This window comes from Tympanuchus pallidicinctus, unplaced genomic scaffold, assembly GCF_026119805.1.
Source record: "Tympanuchus pallidicinctus isolate F22 unplaced genomic scaffold, pur_lepc_1.0 scaffold9, whole genome shotgun sequence".
NCBI classification, from domain to species: domain Eukaryota; kingdom Metazoa; phylum Chordata; class Aves; order Galliformes; family Phasianidae; genus Tympanuchus; species Tympanuchus pallidicinctus.
Window position 1 is genome coordinate 20372133 of NW_026294813.1, and position 17511 is coordinate 20389643.

Consider the following 17511-nt stretch of genomic DNA (forward strand, 5'->3'; position numbering starts at 1 on the left):
TCTAAATGGTTTTCTACACTTAAATATCACAGCCAATTGACATTTTCATAAAATCATAGAATCATAGGATCGTTTGAGTTAGAAGGGACCTTTAAAGGTCATCTAGTCCAATTTCTCTGCTACGAACGGGGATAACTATAGCTAGATCATGTTGAATAGAGCTTGGCCAAGCCTGACCTTGAATGTCTCCAGGGATGGAAAAACCACTACACATCTGGGCACACTGTTCCAGTGCTTCACTAACTCTACAGCGAAAACTTTTTCATACCATATCTAAATGTCTTCTCTTTTAGTTTGAAAACATTTCCCTTTGTCTTATCACAACAGACTCTGTGAAAGTGTCTATCACCTTCGTTCTTACAGCCCCTCTTCAAAATTTGATAGGCTGCCCTCAGGTCTCCCCAGAGCCTTCTCTTAGCCTGCTCTTTTAAAGGAAGTGTTCCATCTCTTGGATTACTTTTGTGGCTCTCCTCTGAATGTTCTCCAACAGGTCCACATCTCCCTTGTACCTAGAACTCCACATCTGGACATGGTACTCCATGTGAAGTCTCACCAGAAGAGCATAGAGAGGTAGAATCACCCCTCTGGCCTCACTCTGCTGGCTTCAGGTTTTAGGATCATAGAATTTATCAGTAAATTTAGAATCATAGAATCACAAGGTTGGAAACGACCTGAAAAATCATCTAGTCCAACCATCTTCTCATTACCACTGCCACCACAAGCACTAAACCATATAATGCAGCTCCTCATCCAGACACCTCTTGAACACTGCCAGAGATGGCGACTCCACTACCTCCCTGGGGAGCCATTCGAGTATTTGAACATTCCCTCAGAGAAAAAGTTTTTCCTCATGTCTAACCTAAACCTCCTCTGGTATAACTTGCAGCCATTTCCACAGGTTTTATTTGTTGCCTGGGAGAAGAGGCCAAACCCCTCTTCACCACAACCTCCCTTCAGGAAGTTGTAGAGTGCAATGAGGTCTACCATGAGCCTCCTCTTCTCCACGCTAAACAATTCCATCTCCCTCAGCCGCTCCTCTTAAGACTTGTGCTCCAGACCCCTCACCAATTTCACTGGTCCTCTGTGGACACCTTGCTGGGCCTCAATATCTTTGCTGTAATGAGGGGCCCAAAACTGAACACAGTACTCAAGGTGCAGCTCACCAGAGCTGAGTAGAGGGGGATGATAGTGAGGCCGCACCTCAAGTACTGTGTCCAGTTTTGGGACCCTCACTGCAAGAAAGATATTGAGGCCCTGGACCGTGTTCAAAGGAGGGCAACAAAGCTGGTGAGGGGTCTGGAACACAGGCCATATGAGGAGAGGCTGAAGGAGCTGGGACTGTTCAGCCTGGAGAAGAGGAGGCTCAGGGGAGACCTCATTGCTCTCTATAACTTCCTGAAGGGAGGTTGTAGTGAGCTGGGGGTCGGCCTCTTCTCGCGTGTCATTAGTGATAGGACCAGAGGGAATGGCTTCAAGCTACGGGCAGGGGAGATTCAGGCTGCACATTAGGAAGTATTATTTTTCAGAAAGGGTGGTCAGGCACTGGAATGGACTGCCCAGGGAGATGGTGGAATCACCGAGCCTGGGGGTGTTCAAGGAAAGGCTGGATGTTGTGTTGAGGGACATGGTTTAGTGGGAGCTATTGGGAATAGGTGAACAGTTGGACTGGATGATCTTTTAAGTCGTTTCCAACCTTGGTGATTCTATGATTCTATGATTCTATGATCACCTCCCTACTCCTGCTGGCCACACTATGTCTAATGCGGGCCAGGAAGCAGTTGGCCCTTTTGGCCACCTGGGCACACTGTCGGCTCATGTTCAGCCAAGCATCAACCAACACCTCCAGATCCCTTTCCTCTCCATAATCATCCAGCCATTCATCCTCAAGCCTATAGCACTGCATGGGGTTGTTGTGCTCAAAGTGCAGGTCCCAGCACGTGGCCTTGTTGAACCTCATCCCATTCACCTCAGCCCAGCAATCCAGCTTGTCTAAATCCCTCTGCAGGGCCTCCCTACCCTCAGGCAGATCTACACCACCTCCCAGCTTGGTGTCATCTGCAAACTTACTGAGAGTGCACTCAATCCCCTCATCTAGGTCTTCAATGAAGATATTAAACAAGATGGGCCCCAGTACCGACCCCTGGGGGACACCACTTGAAATGGGTTACCAGCTGGACTTAACTCCATTCACCACTACCTGCTGACCTCGGCCCTCTAGCTAGTTCCTTACCAAAGAAGTGTATACCTGTCCAGGCCACGGGCAGCCAGTTTCACCAGAAGAAGCCTGTGAGAGATTCTGTCAAAGGCTTTGCTGAAGTCTAGGTAGATTACATCAACAGCCCTTCCCTCATCTACCAGACTGGTCACCCAGTCATAGAAGGAGATGAGGTTGGTCAGAATGACATGCCTTTCACGAACCCGTGCTGGCTGGGTCTGATCCGCTGGACACCACGCACATGCCGTGCAATCTCATCCAAGATGATTTGCTCCATTACTTTCCCTGGTACAGAGGTCAGGCTAACACGTCTATGGTTCCCCAGATCCTCCTTACAGCCCTTCTTAATGGAAGTCACATCAGCAAGCCTCCAATCCTCTAGGACCTCTCCAGTTAACCAGGAGCACTCATAGATGGCCAAGAGCAGCTCAGCAATCACTCCTGCCAGCTCCCTCAGCACTCGAGGGTGTAGCACATCCAGTCCCATGGACTTGTGACAGTCCAGAGGGAGGAGAAGCTCTCTTATTGTCTCCACCTAAATTGCTGGGGGCATATTCTGAGTAGCATCTCAAACTTCCAGATCAGAGTGTAGAACGCCCAGAAGATAACTGATCTGGCTATTAAAGGCAGATGTAAAGAAGGCATTGAAAACCTCAGCCTTCTCCTTGTCCTCCGTGGCCACATTCCCTGCTGCATCAAGTATAGGATGAAAATTCTCCTTGGTTCTTCTTTTGCCGTTGATATATTTATAAAAGGATTTGTTATTGTCTTTTACTGCAGAGGCCATTCTGAGTTCAAGTTGGGCTTTTGCCTTCCTAACTTCCTCCCTGCATACCTTAGCTAATTCCTTGAAATCTCCACAAGTAGCCCACTGGCCCTGCTAGGCTCTCCTACCAGTTGTATAAGGAAGCTATCTTTCACACAATTTAGAAATCTCCTGGACTGCTTCCTCTGTGCTGTGTTATATTTCCAATGTATATCAGGGAAGTTGAAGTCTCCCATGAGAACAAGTGCTGGCGATCGCGTGACTTCCATGAGCTGCTCATAGAATGCCTCTTCCAATTCTTCATCCTGATTAGGCGGTCTATAACAGACCCCACCAAGACGTTGCCCCTACAGGCCTTCCCCCTGATCCTTATCCATAGACACTCAACTCTGTCATTCCCAACCCCAAGCTCTTCAACCTCGAAACGGTCTTTAATATAAAGGGCCACACCACCACCCTTCTTTCCTCGTCTACCCCTTCTGAAGAGCTTGTAGCCATCTGTCTCAGCACTCCAGTCATTGGAGTGGTCCCACCACTCCCCCCCATGTTTTAGTAACAAGGTCATAATTAGCCTGATCAATCACTGGTCAATCACCCACAATCACTTACAACTGTTCCTGCTTGTTGCTCATGCTGCATGCATTGGTATAGATGCACTTCAGTCGAGTCAACTGCCTCACCCCCAGCTTAAGCATCATTCCCCTAGGCTCATCTCTTGTGAGGCCTGTTTTGTCCTCTACCCCCTCTGTAGCTAGTTTAAAGCTCTTTCAGTAAGCTCTTGTGCTAGGATTCATTGCTCCCTTTGATATAGATGCAGCTGAGGGCATGCTTTCTGGGCTGTGAGAGCATGGTGCTGTCTTATGTCCGGCTTGTCATCCACCAGCACTTTCAAGTACTTTTTGGCAGGCTGTGCTCTATCCTTTCATCCCCCACCTCATGTTGATAGTGGGAATTACAACTATTTGCAAGGGCTTGCAAGACCTTGCTCTGGATTTGTTGAACCTCGTGATGTTCTGCTGGCCAACAGATAAATTCTGTCTAGGTCTCTGAATGACATCCCTCAGGCACTTCAATCACATCACACATCTTGGTGTCAATCACAAACTTTCTGAGGGTGCACGTGATCCACTATCAATGTAATTGATAATGGTATTAAATAGCCCCACTCACAGTACTGACCTCTGGGGTAAATCACTCATCCTTGTTCTCTGTTCAGACACTGAGACATTGACCACTACTGTCTAGGTACACTTTTGAGTGTGTTCTCAGAAAAAAAAATGGAAGCTATGTGATTTGCAGCCTCCTGTAATGTCAGACATTTAATAACTTTTAAGAACTAATGTCAATTCACATTGAGAAAAAATTCAAAAATGGTATTTCGTCTTCAACTATTGTAAATACAGATCAGTACTATTTGACAGATTATGATGCAAAATCACTGCTATAATTTACATCAGAAAATCCACTGAAAGTGTTGTAAATGAAAGAAAAGTATAAGACATTGCACTTCAACACATCACAAGAGATACCTGGATTATTGTGATAGACTGTTATTTTTTCTCCCCTAGTCCCAGCAGAGACGTAAAGTGTCTCTAGCATGTATTTGCAAAAATAAATAGATAAGGCCCAGAAAATACACTTCTGCCTCATAAACTAAGTCTAGATCATCTATCATTTTATGAAGAACTCTAGTAGACTAATTGTGTGTGATGAACAAAAAAGTATGTATGACATCAGTAACAAGAGTATCCAAAGTATAGAAAATCCAAAATGATTATTTTTTTTATTTAAATTGAAAAACAAAAAAAAAAAATGCTGAGTCATTTCTATTTAAGAAAGTTAAAAAAAAAAAAAAAATCTAAAGAAAAGCAGAAATTTAGAGTTTATCTTATGTTTTTTTGGCAATTTCAAAAATAAAGCCCTACTAATTTGAAAGCAACAGAAATCAAGAGAAGGCTGACCAGCAAGCAGAGGGAGGTGATTCTGCCCCTCTAGACAGCTATTGTATATATTCACAAAATAAATTTTAAATAAATAATATTCACAAAATAAATATATTCACAAAATAAAAAGTATGGTTGCCAAGAAAGAAGTTAAACAACAGCTCTTCTCATAGCTGTAGTCAGTGTACACTGATGAACAATGTACATCAGTCTCTCAGTTGACTGATTAAAGATTCTGTTTTTCCAAACATTATGAAACTCACTTTTAAAACTTAAAACATATTTTAAACTTTGAATTTGGTCTCTTCAAAAATATGTGGATTGCTCCAAAAATAATGTCTCCTATTTTTTTTTTTCCATGGAAACTGCAACAGATGCAAAGAGCATAATGACAACATTTGATAGGGCAAATGCTCAGCTACAAATCACTATTTTTCAGCACTGTCATTGCCATTAGCCATACATTTTTGTCAGCAAAAATAAAGATCCACTTAATGCCAGCAGAAATGACCCACTGTCACCGTCGCTACTAGTGAAACACATCCCACACTGACTCACAGCACGTATCCCACTGGTAGGTCTCCATAAATGTTCAGCAAACATCAACAAATGTTAATGGGTGCAATTTTCTCTGCATAGAGAAATTCAGTTCCACACCTTTGCTTCGCACACACTCCATGCCAGACACTGTTATGTCAGACTGCCCCTCTGCTGCCATCTGTCACACATCAACAATGCAAGAACACTTGTTGAGAAGGTTCAACGTCTTCTGTTGTACCACCAACATTTTATGTGATCTTTTTTCAGGATATTCATCGTAGTACTTGAAACCAAGTGATTTCAACCACTGTCTCCACAGGAATCTATTTACTGGATAGGTATTTTTCTGGCAAATGACTGTAGCTCACTACAAGGTGTCTTCTCACTCTCTGTGAATCTGAGACACTGCACTACACTAATCTCCAATACGAGTCAGTGGAGCTGTGTTAGACTGCTTCCAGCTTCTTCTAGTTTTTCCTCATGTTGAAAACAAACAAACAAACAAACAAATAAATAAAAAGTCTTGAAGGAAGCTAATTATAGTTAATTAACAAATTAAAATTAAAAAATGATTAACAGAGATATGGAAATAAGTAAAATGGAAAATATGGACCAAAAAAAGAGAGGAATCAGTAAGAAAAGGAAAATAAATTTATTTCCTAATCATGCTTTCAAAACTGGCCCTAATCTGGGGCCATCCATTTGTCATCCAAATTCTAGCAGATAACGTGCTGAAAATATTGCAGATAGTTCAGTGCAGCAGGAAGGGTGGTTTGGATAGGAAACAGTTCCTATGGCTGCCTCAGCAGATTGCTTTCAGCAAAGATATTGACAGTGCCCAGTCACTGTCATGAAATAGTGCTTGTTCCTTTATTTCTGTCAGAGCCTTTCAAATGGCTGATCTATGTGTGATTGAAATCAGGAGGATCTGTGAGAGTTCAATTCTTATTGTTGCCAAACAGCCCCAGAGTTTTCCTGTCTCTGTAATGACAAGCATTATGACTGAGAAGAGCAGAGCAGGGCACATCTCGATGAAATTTTCAGTGTGTAAGTAAAATTATCTTTCAATAATTCACACTGTAAGAAGATGATAAATTAAAGTATTATTTTGCAAACTTTAATCTCTTCAAAACATTGTTCATTTAAAAGAGGTCTGGATGGAGGTGCTCAGTGAATGAATCAGTTCTACTGACAGAACAGAGAGTAGGTATTTGAAAGAAGTAAACTAACAAATCTTTTTATGTTCTATGTATATTACTGCCCAACAGATACATCAGGTAACTGTTATTAATTGGTTTGCCACCTCAGCATGCTTCCTGATATGCAGAAACCCTCATAACCTAGAGGATGAACTTTAGCCATGTGTGAAGGAGTGTTATGATTTTTTTCTAACACAACAAACTTTTCCAATTTTGCTTTTAAGCATATATTTAAGGAGATATATTGTTTTTTGCTGAACAAAGGAAGTGAAAGGAAGATCTCATACATCTTTAATTACATATTTTAATGCTAATTTTACCATGTAACTCATTACCTCTACATTAAGAAATTCTAGTCCTCTTCTTTCTCAATTTTCAGAAAATGTTATATAGATATAGATACAGATCACAGAAACATACAGAATTACAGAATCATAGAATTGTAGGGGTTGGAAGGGACCTCTTGAGATCATCTAGTCCAACCCCCAATAAAGCAGGGTCCCTGCAGTAGGTTGCACCAGCAAGTGACCAGGTTGGTCTTGAATATTTTCAGAGCAAGAGTTTTCACAACTTCTCTGGGCAGTCTTTCCTGTTCTGTCACCCACAAAGCAAACAAGTTCTAGGTCATGTTCATATGGAACTTTCTGTGTAACCATTTGTGCCCATTGTTCCCTCTCCTGTTGCTGGCAACACCAAAATGAGCCTGGATCCCTTCTCTTGACTCCTGTCATTTTTATGTTTAAAAGCAATGATAAGATCTTCTCTCAGTCTTCCCTTTTCCAGGCTGGACTATCTCAAATCTCCCACCTTTTCCTCATCAAGGAAATGCTACAGGTCCCTAATATTTGTAGCCTTCTGCTGGATTCTGTCTGGTAATTCCCTATCTTGAACTGGGGAACTGGAAATGGTACCCCAGATATCGCCTTATCAGGACAGGGTAGAGGGGGAGGATCACCTCTCTTGACCTGCAGGACATTGAGGTTCTTCTCCACAGATCTACTTTCTAGCAGGCCAAGACCTAGCCTATTACCAATGAATGTTTTTATTCGTCCTCAGGTGTATAAACTCTGCACTTGCCTTTGCTGAACACCTAAAAGCTCCTTTCTGTCCAACAGAACACCTACTTCTTGTTGAATGACAGCAAAGCCTTTTGCTATGTCAGCCACTTCTCCTATCTTCATATCTTCAGCAGACTTGCTGAGGGTGTACTTTCTCCCTTCATTCATGTCACAGATTAATATGTTAAAAAAGGCTGGACCCAGTACCAACCCCTGTGGATAACACTACTGGACAGATTGTTAGAATATATTACAAGCCTTTTTTTTTTTTTTTCTTCTCCCCCTACCCCCACCCCACCCTCAGACAGAAGATGAAGGAGGGGAGAGAAGAGGGAGGAGCTAATCTCAGCAAAGATGAGCGTCTGCATTAATTGAGTGTCTGTATTGTTGTTCCACTTAGAAAAAAAAAAAAAAAAAGGAAAATTTTACATTTACAAGAGAAGAAGCACAAAATTGGACACCAAAAATTATGTTTTGACTTTGGAAAGAAAAAAAAATCTTTTCCCTTAACTGCAATCTACAGCCTAGTCACTCAAAAGTCTACATTTTTCAAGTCAGCTCATACTGAACAGTAACTTAATTCTCCTTCTGGATATTGGTTTGGCTCAGAAGATAACAGCATTCCAGCCTCTTTCCATTGATCATTTTTACCAGGCATCTGGGGAAACACAGCTGTATCTTACTGGGAGAACACTGAGGATAAGATAGTGGCAATACTGGACGAGGAAAGATGTGGTGAAACTGTAGTATAGTCCTACAGCGTAAATATCAGGAAGGAGAAGAAAAAAAGAAAAAAAAAAGCAAACAAAAGCCCCATCTACTGAGTAAATCTGATGAAATTTTGAAGTGTATTCTAGGATATTTAGACTGGTGTAAGATGTGTATCAGCAGAACCAAATATTACTTTCCATTCTCAGATCAGTGCAACCTCTTACTTTTCAGGTGTAGCCTGCATCACACACTAATTATGTCCAAGCGATTAACAAATAGCTGAAATGAATCAATTCTCCAGAATGCATTTCAAGATCTGAAAAGCATCTATATTTACTGCAAACTCTATTAGGATATGCTTGAAATTAATAGACACAGAATTTTCTTTATCAAATCTGAATAAATGGCAAAACTAGTCCAAAAAAGCAACTTAGATCTGAATCAAAGAATAAAAGCGAAATTATGCACTTAGTCTAATCCCTATTACAGAAGCTCATGCATCACAAAATCATTATTATTTTTATACATTTTTGAACTTATTTTATATGCAAGATCCCCAAACTAATCAAATGAGTCACTTGTATTTGTAGAAATAGAACATTTAACAGCAGCAGCAACAAAGTAAGATGGAAATAAACAGCAAAAACATTTGCTGAATTTGCTAAACAGACCAAGAAACACTTTTCTTCTCTGTCTGCCTGAAACAATTCACAGAGAAAGCTTCCCTTCCCTTCCCTTCCCTTCCCTTCCCTTCCCTTCCCTTCCCTTCCCTTCCCTTCCCTTCCCTTCCCTTCCCTTCCCTTCCCTTCCCTTCCCTTCCCTTCCCTTCCCTTCCCTTCCCTTCCCTTCCCTTCCCTTCCCTTCCCTTCCCTTCCCTTCCCTTCCCTTCCCTTCCCTTCCCTTCCCTTCCCTTCCCTTCCCTTCCCTTCCCTTCCCTTCCCTTCCCTTCCCTTCCCTTCCCTTCCCTTCCCTTCCCTTCCCTTCCCTTCCCCTCCCCTCCCCTCCCCTCTCCTCCCCTTCCCCTCCCCTCCCCTCCCCTCCCCTCCCCTCCCCTCCCCTCCCCTCCCCTCCCCTCCCCTCCCCTCCCCTCCCCTCCCCTCCCCTCCCCTCCCCTCCCCTCCCCTCCCCTCCCCTCCCCTCCCCTCCCCTCCCCTCCCCTCCCCTCCCCTCCCCTCCCCTCCCCTCCCCTCCCCTCCCCTCCCCTCCCCTCCCCTCCCCTTCCCTTCCCTTCCCTTCCCTTCCCTTCCCTTCCCTTCCCTTCCCTTCCCTTCCCTTCCCTTCCCTTCCCTTATACTTTAATTAATATTAGTAAATAATAATACCTAAAAAAATAATTAAAAAAAAAAATCAGAAGACCACTTTCATTCAACTCAGCAAATGCAAGTATGTTTAGATCATGGAATAATACAAATAATATTTGGAGGATGCCTTTATAGTAATAATTTTGTAATAAATTTTCATGTAGCAAAGGTTTTTCTATTTTATTAACTTGCTTGGTTTTTTTTTTACTCCTTTTGGAATTATTCTACATCCCCTCAGTTAATCATTGCTATTGTTTAACAGAGAGGACAGGAATTAATTATTGTTATTAGTGTAATTATCTAACAAAATGTAAATCATTAGGACTTGGCTTCAGGATTTAGAAGCAATTGTGTATGTGCTTATAACTGCGAAACAAAGATGGAACCAAAACTTCGAGCTGCATAGACTAGGAAACATGATAGCATCAGGCTCATCTTTCAGACGTGAGCTAAAAGGGAATTTGTAAACAAAATCTGTTTCAAATACACAAGAATTCTTAGGGTTTAATTTTGTCAGTCAACTTGAGATTGGTTTGAACAGTACAGGGTTACCTGAGATTTGTCATAAAACCAGAGAGGACAGTATCAAAATGTTTTTTTAAATGAAAACACACACACAATGAATATTAGAAATATTTAATTTCAGTATGGAATGTAGTCAAATGAAAGTCAGTGAAAAAAAAAAAACCACCTTTTTTCAAAGTATGCCTTTACATCCTTTTTTTTTTTTTTTTTTTTTTTTTTTTTTTTGTGGGGAGGGGGGGCATTTTATGTTCTTTTATTTCATTTTACTTCCTAGTTCTAGCTTTATTTTTATCTATCCATGCAGCAAATCTATGACAAAATATATATGTGTGCTTGGTAATAAATTAGTGCACTACTCTGACAAAAAAAAAAAAAATCAGAAAACATTAAAGGGTTAAATCACTGTATGGAATCTGTAATATCTAATAATGATAGAGAAGTATCTTTCCAGGTGAATAACTTTGTACATATTAACTAAATACAGAAATCTGTTCAGAAGTCTGATGTTTTTGGTGGTGTTTTTTTTCTGGAGTTAATTTTGAAATGTTCAGATACATAAATCACAACTCTTAAACCACTGTCTGTCTACACATTATTACTCTTCTGTGATAGATTTCAGATACGAATGTGCTGAGCTTAACTTCTATTGCCAGCTTTTGTGGAACTTCTACTTCACTGAGTAGATCAAATAACAAGAGATTGACTGTCATCCTGTATAATCTCTATCTTGGAACATACAACTGAAGGAATAAGGCTTAAAACCCAAGGCAAATACTCTGTAATACTAACATCAAAAGGACATCCACTACTGGTGCCCTCTTCCTCATTCTTACCTATTCTGTCATATAATGACTACTCATGGCCCATCAAAATGAATGTGAAGTTTTCAGTGAAAAGACCTCTATATGTACAGTATGAAGTCACACAGAAGAGGGTGGGAAACAGGAGGTCAGATTAACCAAGGGATCCATTAAAGTGAACTATATTTATGCTAAAATGATGCTTTCTAAAATTTCTGTGAGTTGGCTCTTAAGGAAAATTATTTTCTTACTTGAAGTATTTAATATTGAATGGAATGACGTACTGAAAGTCTTTTATCTAAAAGAGATTTCCCACTCAGAAACTTAATCCCAACTGTTACTCTTTTTATCATGGCTTAAAAAGGGAAGAAGAAATTAGAGGAAGGACAAACAAGCTAGGATATTATCAATATGTCATCCTATATATAATTTACCTATCAAAATCAGAGATGTAAATTGAACTTTTTCTCTCGCATCCCTATTCGATTCTGATGTTGTTACTGTAGCTGGACACATAATTTCCTGGACAGTGGATGTAGGTCATCAGGAAAATGTAGCCCTCATTTCAAATAATATAAATAGTCTTTCTGGACATTTTCCATTTTTAATCTGGTGTAAATTAATCTAGTCTGCACTTCAGTCAATCTTAATTAATGATTCACAATATTACATCAATTCTTTCTCTATTGCAATTCGAGCAGTAGGGACTATCTCAATATTACACTGAAGTGTTTCATACCCATTCCATATTGGAAACTCCTAGTCAATAAATGACAAATTGTCTTCCTCCTTTATCAGTTCCTTAATTGTCAGATCTTTTATTCCCTCCTCTACCTTACCCCCCTCAGTTTATCTCAGATTTTCATTAATCCCCTTGAATGTCATGACTAGACACTTCATCCCAGTGTTATTTCTCTAGATCATACAAACATCCAATTCTTCTTAATTATCTGACCTTTCTCATTTTCTGAGATGTGTCATTATCTTGTGTAATCTACAACTCTAAGGGGTTTAAATTCATTTATTCGTCAGATAAAATTTTCTGAAGAATGAAATAATAACATTTGAATAAATTCTTGCTTATCTCTTTAAACTCATGCTTTAAAACTCTTATAATGCAGGAAATGGAAACAAACGTTTCCTCAATGTGTATGTAAGTTGGATATTGTGACACTTTTATAATATGAGTATGGTACATTTTGCATTTTTTTTTTTCCTTCAAAAAAACATGTTTCTTACAAGAATATGTTTGGAAAAAATTGCTGCCATCTTTTGGCTATGTTGAAGGGGAAAAAGGGGGTCATTATGTTGAAAGTTCCAACAGACATCCTCGATAACTGCTTTACTATGGACAAGTTAATTTGAAAATGCAGAAAGTTACTCTCAGATAAACATCCTTCCCCATTTTATATAGCGATTGTACCATAACACCTGTGCCAGAATTACTGCCTTGGTTAAGCAGTAGGGAAAATAGCTGTCAATGAAAGATGTGGCACCGACATTGAGGATAAACATAACAACAAAACAGAGGTAACAACAAAACAGAGGTAACATATACAGACAGAAAATTATATCCATTTGCCCTGTTTAATCTTTTATATTTGCCACCTTGTCCTGTTGTTTGAATAGGAAATAAAACTTATTTTACCTACACAATTATTACAATTTAGAATTACAACTTTCTTTATCCTGAAATTTATTTGGAATCTGTTGTATTAGTATTATATTACTTTTTCTGCTTATTTATTTTCTTCTTCTTCTTTTTTTTTTTTTTTTTTTTTTTTTGAATTTCCAAAATATATAATTAAATTATTGTTATGTATTCAGACCAATACTGGCTTTTGAGACGTACACTGCACATTCTGTAAAGTCTTTTTAAGAATAGAGAATACAATTGTCAGGGAGAATAAATCAGTGATAAAATCTGGGAGAATGAAACATTGTCCAGGGAAAATAATGACATATCTTGCCAGCACTGGATTTTATTAAAACATGCTGCAATTTTTCTTTATCTCTTGGAATGAGGCTCAGACAAGCATTCTGTTACTGATGGGACAGGAGAGGAGACCAACACCAGCTGAGCCATAATAGTACTCAGCAAAAAGTCAGGAGTTGTGGGGAAGAAAACAGTAGACATCCTCCGCGCTTTGCACAGTACAGCTGACTTTGCAGTTAGTAACATTTCTGCTTGGGCTCAAGGGCCAGCAGGCCAACAAGTTACATTCACACTATCCATCACCTCTCAGCAAGTGACATGAGCACTTACACTAACAGCAGCGAACTGACCACTCTCTCCTCCTTACAGTGGAGCCAGGGATGGTTTTGCAAAAATAGCTAATTAAAAAAAGGCTTATAATATCCCACTCTGTAACAAATTAAGCTGACTCATTGCCCCAGCCACCAATTATATTTAAAAAAAATGAAAGAATAAAATCCCTCATTAATCATTCTTCCTCTTTCAACTTTACATTCCCAATTCACCCTTTCTCCCCAGATATGCTGCCATTGAAACTTACCGCTTTTGCCAACTCCCCCTGCTCCTAGCATCACCACCTTGTACTCTCTGGAGCTTGCTGAAGAATTGCTGGAGGAGCTGATCATTTTGTTTTCTAGCTCCATCTTGCACGAGGCAGAAGAAGGGAGAAAAAGGCAAGAAAAAGCAACTGGCAGATGCTGTCTCTGATCTTAAACAACTATAAAAGCTCTGTTAAAAAAAAAAAAAAAAAAAAAAAAAAAAGGAGAATGGAAAGGTATAATACAAGAGGTATGATTTATCAGCCTTACACTCGCTGCTGTGCTTGTGTTAGCTGGAGAATGTCTCATAGCAACCACTTTAACAGCTTCCAATAAAAATCTCTCTCTGCCCCCTCCCAGCTCTGTATCATTTTCCATGTTTCTCCTTCTGGACAGAAGCAGTTTTGTGAGGCTCAAGAGCTTAGATACCTCTGGGTGTTGCTGTGTCACTGGAATCAAATTTAGCAGACACTCCAGGAAAAAAAAAAAAAAAAAAAAAAAAAAAAAAGGATTAGATTGCTGAATTATGATGCTTGCATTCTGTGTATCACTTTCTTGGATTTTAAGCAACAACAAACTACCAGACAGCCCCCTTACAAACTTGGAGTTAAATACTGATTATATCTTCATAAAGTTTGCAAGATTTACATTTAATACAATCATAAACAAAAAGATCAACAACTTATAAAAGTCTTTGCTTTTGATTAATCTTCCTTCAAAGTTTTCTATAGTTAGGATTGCCCATAGATAATTTTCTTTTATTTCAGTCTGCATTATTTATTTATTCGCAGATTCATGAGTTTTGAAAGAAGGAAAGCAGCAGGGGCTTGTTTTGTTTTTATTTCCACAGAGAATTTCAGAAGAGAACTGAAACTAGAGAAGAAACAGCCATTCATCTAGAACATATTTATGTAAGTAAAATAAATAAAAACAATTCTAAGTATTTCTTGCGAAAATCATGTAACATACCCAAACAACTCAGTTTGTTCTAATAGATAAGGAAAAAAAGAAAAAAGAAAAAAGAAAAAGAAAGAAAGAAATACAAACGTCACACTGTGACTTATTCTCTCTTTAGAATTATCTAGCAAACTTACAAACAAGTGACCAGAATACTTCAGTGATTTCTGAAGGATATCCTTAAAAGCTGCGTTAAATTTAAAGAATATGGGAAGTATCATAGAATGATAGAATGCCCTGGCTTAAAAAGGACTTCAGAAATCATCTGGTTTCAATCCCACTGCCATAGGCAGAGTCACCAACCATTAGACCAGGCTGCCCAGAGCCACATCCAGCCTGGCCTTGAATGTATCCAGGGAGGGGGCATCTACAGACTCCTTCGGCAGCCTGTTTCAACAATTTAAAACCCTTGAATGAAAAAACTTCCTCCTAATTTCTAACCTAAATCTCCTGTCTTAATTTAAAACCATTTCCCCTTGTTCATCGTCATAAAAAATCATTTTGATTCCTATTCATATGCTCCCTTCAAGTACTTGAAGACCACAATGAGGTCTCCACAGAGCCTTCTCTTCTCCAAGCTAAGCAAGCCATTTCCCTCAATCATTCTCCATAGGAGAGATGCTCCAGCCCTCTGATCATCTCAGTGGCCCTCCTCTGGACCCTTTCAAAGAGCTCCACATCCTTTCTGTACTGGGGACCCCAGGCCTGGATGCAGTACTCCAGATGGGGCATCACAAGAGCTGAGTAAAGGGGGACAATTACCTCCCTCTTCCTGCTGGCCACCCCTCTTTTAGTGCAGCCCAGAACACATTTGGCTTCCCGGGCTGCAGGCGCACACTGCTGACTCATGTCCAGCTTCTCATCCACAAGGACCCCCAAATCCTTCTCCACAGGGCTGCTCTCAAGGGATTCTCCTTCCAGTTTGTACAACTGTATATGACATTTAGGATGCACTCAACGTCATTGTCTATGTCATTGATATATATGTTAAAGAATACTTGTCCCAAGACTGACCCTTGAGGTAAACCGCTTGTGACCAGCCTCCACCCAGATGTAGAACCATTGATCACAACCCTTTGCCTGTGACCATCCAACCAATTCTTAATCCATTGAACCACTCATCTTTCAAATCTACACCTCTCCAATCTGGAGGGAAGGATGTGGTGAGGGACTATGTCAAAGGTCTTGCAGAAATCAGGAAGATTACATCTGTCACTCTTCCTCTGATCACTGATGTGTCACTCCATCAAAGAAGGCCTCCAGATTGATCAGGCAAGATCTGCCTTTGGTGAATGTCATGGTTTTATGATTTTTGGCTATCAGTATTCCACACCATAACATCATGTATGGCACTGGGGAGGGGAGGGGGGGTTGACTTCTGTCGAATGTTCCTTCGACGAAGAAGAACTACGTTTCCCCAGGAGGCTTTGTGGTCAGCAAGGAGATATAACTCTGTGCAAGGTCACCTGACTTTTTTCTTCGCCTGCTCTTCGCCGTCTGTGCTTCGCTGTCTGTGCTTTGCCGTCTGCTTTTCTTCAGTCACTCAACTGGACTGCACTTCTCAACTCAGCATTGTGGTGAGGTCTATCTACCATCCAGACACACTCTCTCTCTCTCTCTCATTGTATTTTGCTAATACTATATTTAGTAAATCATTTGTTCCACCTCAGATTATTGCCACTGTTTTCAAGTATTTTGGGGTCCCCTGTTTCCCTTTTCTGGAGGCGCAGATCCAAAGATCCCTCCACCCTGCTGGTCACGGAACCGGGCAGAACCAGCCCGTAAACTGTTGACAGTGAACCTGTGCTAGCTGTTTCATATGTGCTTTAACATGGTAACCAGGAGGATCTGCTTCATGATCAAAGGCACAGAGGTGAGGCTCACTAGCCTGTAGTTCCCCTGTCATCCTTTCTTCCTTTCATGAAAATGAGCAATGTTTCCCCTTTTCCAGTCACCTGGGATTTCCCCCGACAGCCGTGATTTTTCACATATGGTAGATAGCGGCTTGGCAACTACATCAGCCATCTCTATCAGAACCCTAGGATGGATATCACCTGACCCCACTGACTTATATACATTCAGTTTCCTGATGAGGTCTTGGGCACATCCCACTGTTACAGCAGGGTAGAATCTGCTCCTCTCACCCCCACTTAGAGCTTCAGGGTCCTGGCAGACATAGGGAGGAGCCTGACCACCAGTGAAGACAGAGGCAGAGCACTTATTGAACACCTCAGCTTTTCCATGTCTGAGGAATCCAGTTCTCTGTCTTCCTTTATCAGAAGGGGAACACTCTCCTTGGTCTGTCTCCTCCTGCCTATGTGCCTATAGAACCCCTTGTTATTTTTCACATCCCTTGACAAGTTCAGCTCCGTCTATGCCTTGGTTTCCCTGATCTTATCCCTGTGGAAAATGTCCTTCCCAGATCACACATCCCTGCTTCAATTTCCTGTACATTTTCCTCTTTTCCCTCAGATTAAGCTGCAGGTCCTTGCTCAGCCATGCTGGTCACCCTCCTCCTCTGCTTGATTTCTTTTGCTGGGGGCTAGAGAGTTCTTCTGCTCACCGAAGTGTGTTCTTAAAGAGCTACTAGATCTTTTCTGTTCCTTTGCCTTTAAGGACAGACTCCCAGGAGATCTCATCCAGCAGTTCCTTGAGCAACTGGAATTTTGCTCTCCTGGAGTTTAGGGTATTAAATATAATGCCACCTCTTCTAGCTCAGGAAGTATTCAAGACTCATACCAATAAACCCAAGGAAACACTAGAAAAAAAATCAGTCTGTTCCCAGCCACATAGAAAAAGAGAACAGATGGATGCTGGTGATGGGTCTGGAATACCAGTCTTATGAGGAGCAGCTGAGGGAAATAGGGTTCTTTAATCTGAAGAAGAGGAGGCTCAGAGGAGAGCTCTCATGTTGCTCTCTATAACTACAAAAGAAGATAAGTGTTTCAGAAATTTCTGTCACGAGATTGTGATATGACAAAA

At 40.7% G+C, this 17511-nt stretch overlaps 2 protein-coding genes and 1 pseudogene across 2 annotated transcripts in view; 1 reads left to right on the forward strand and 2 right to left on the reverse strand.

Annotated features, from left to right (window-relative positions):
* The window catches only part of RIT2 (Ras like without CAAX 2), a 189627-nt gene extending 175772 nt beyond the window's left edge, over window positions 1–13855 (reverse strand). Inside the window, exon 1 of the mRNA XM_052670690.1 lies at window positions 13575–13855. Within this exon, the coding sequence (XP_052526650.1) occupies window positions 13575–13677 (103 nt within the window). The 5' untranslated portion in view covers window positions 13678–13855. The remainder of the gene's footprint in view (window positions 1–13574) is intronic.
* LOC128074636 (uncharacterized) overlaps window positions 1–17511 on the reverse strand; it is a 964422-nt gene that overhangs the window by 900050 nt on the left and 46861 nt on the right. The gene's annotated exons all lie outside the window — the stretch shown is intronic.
* Window positions 1–17511, forward strand: part of LOC128074630 (uncharacterized) — a 620087-nt pseudogene that overhangs the window by 477789 nt on the left and 124787 nt on the right.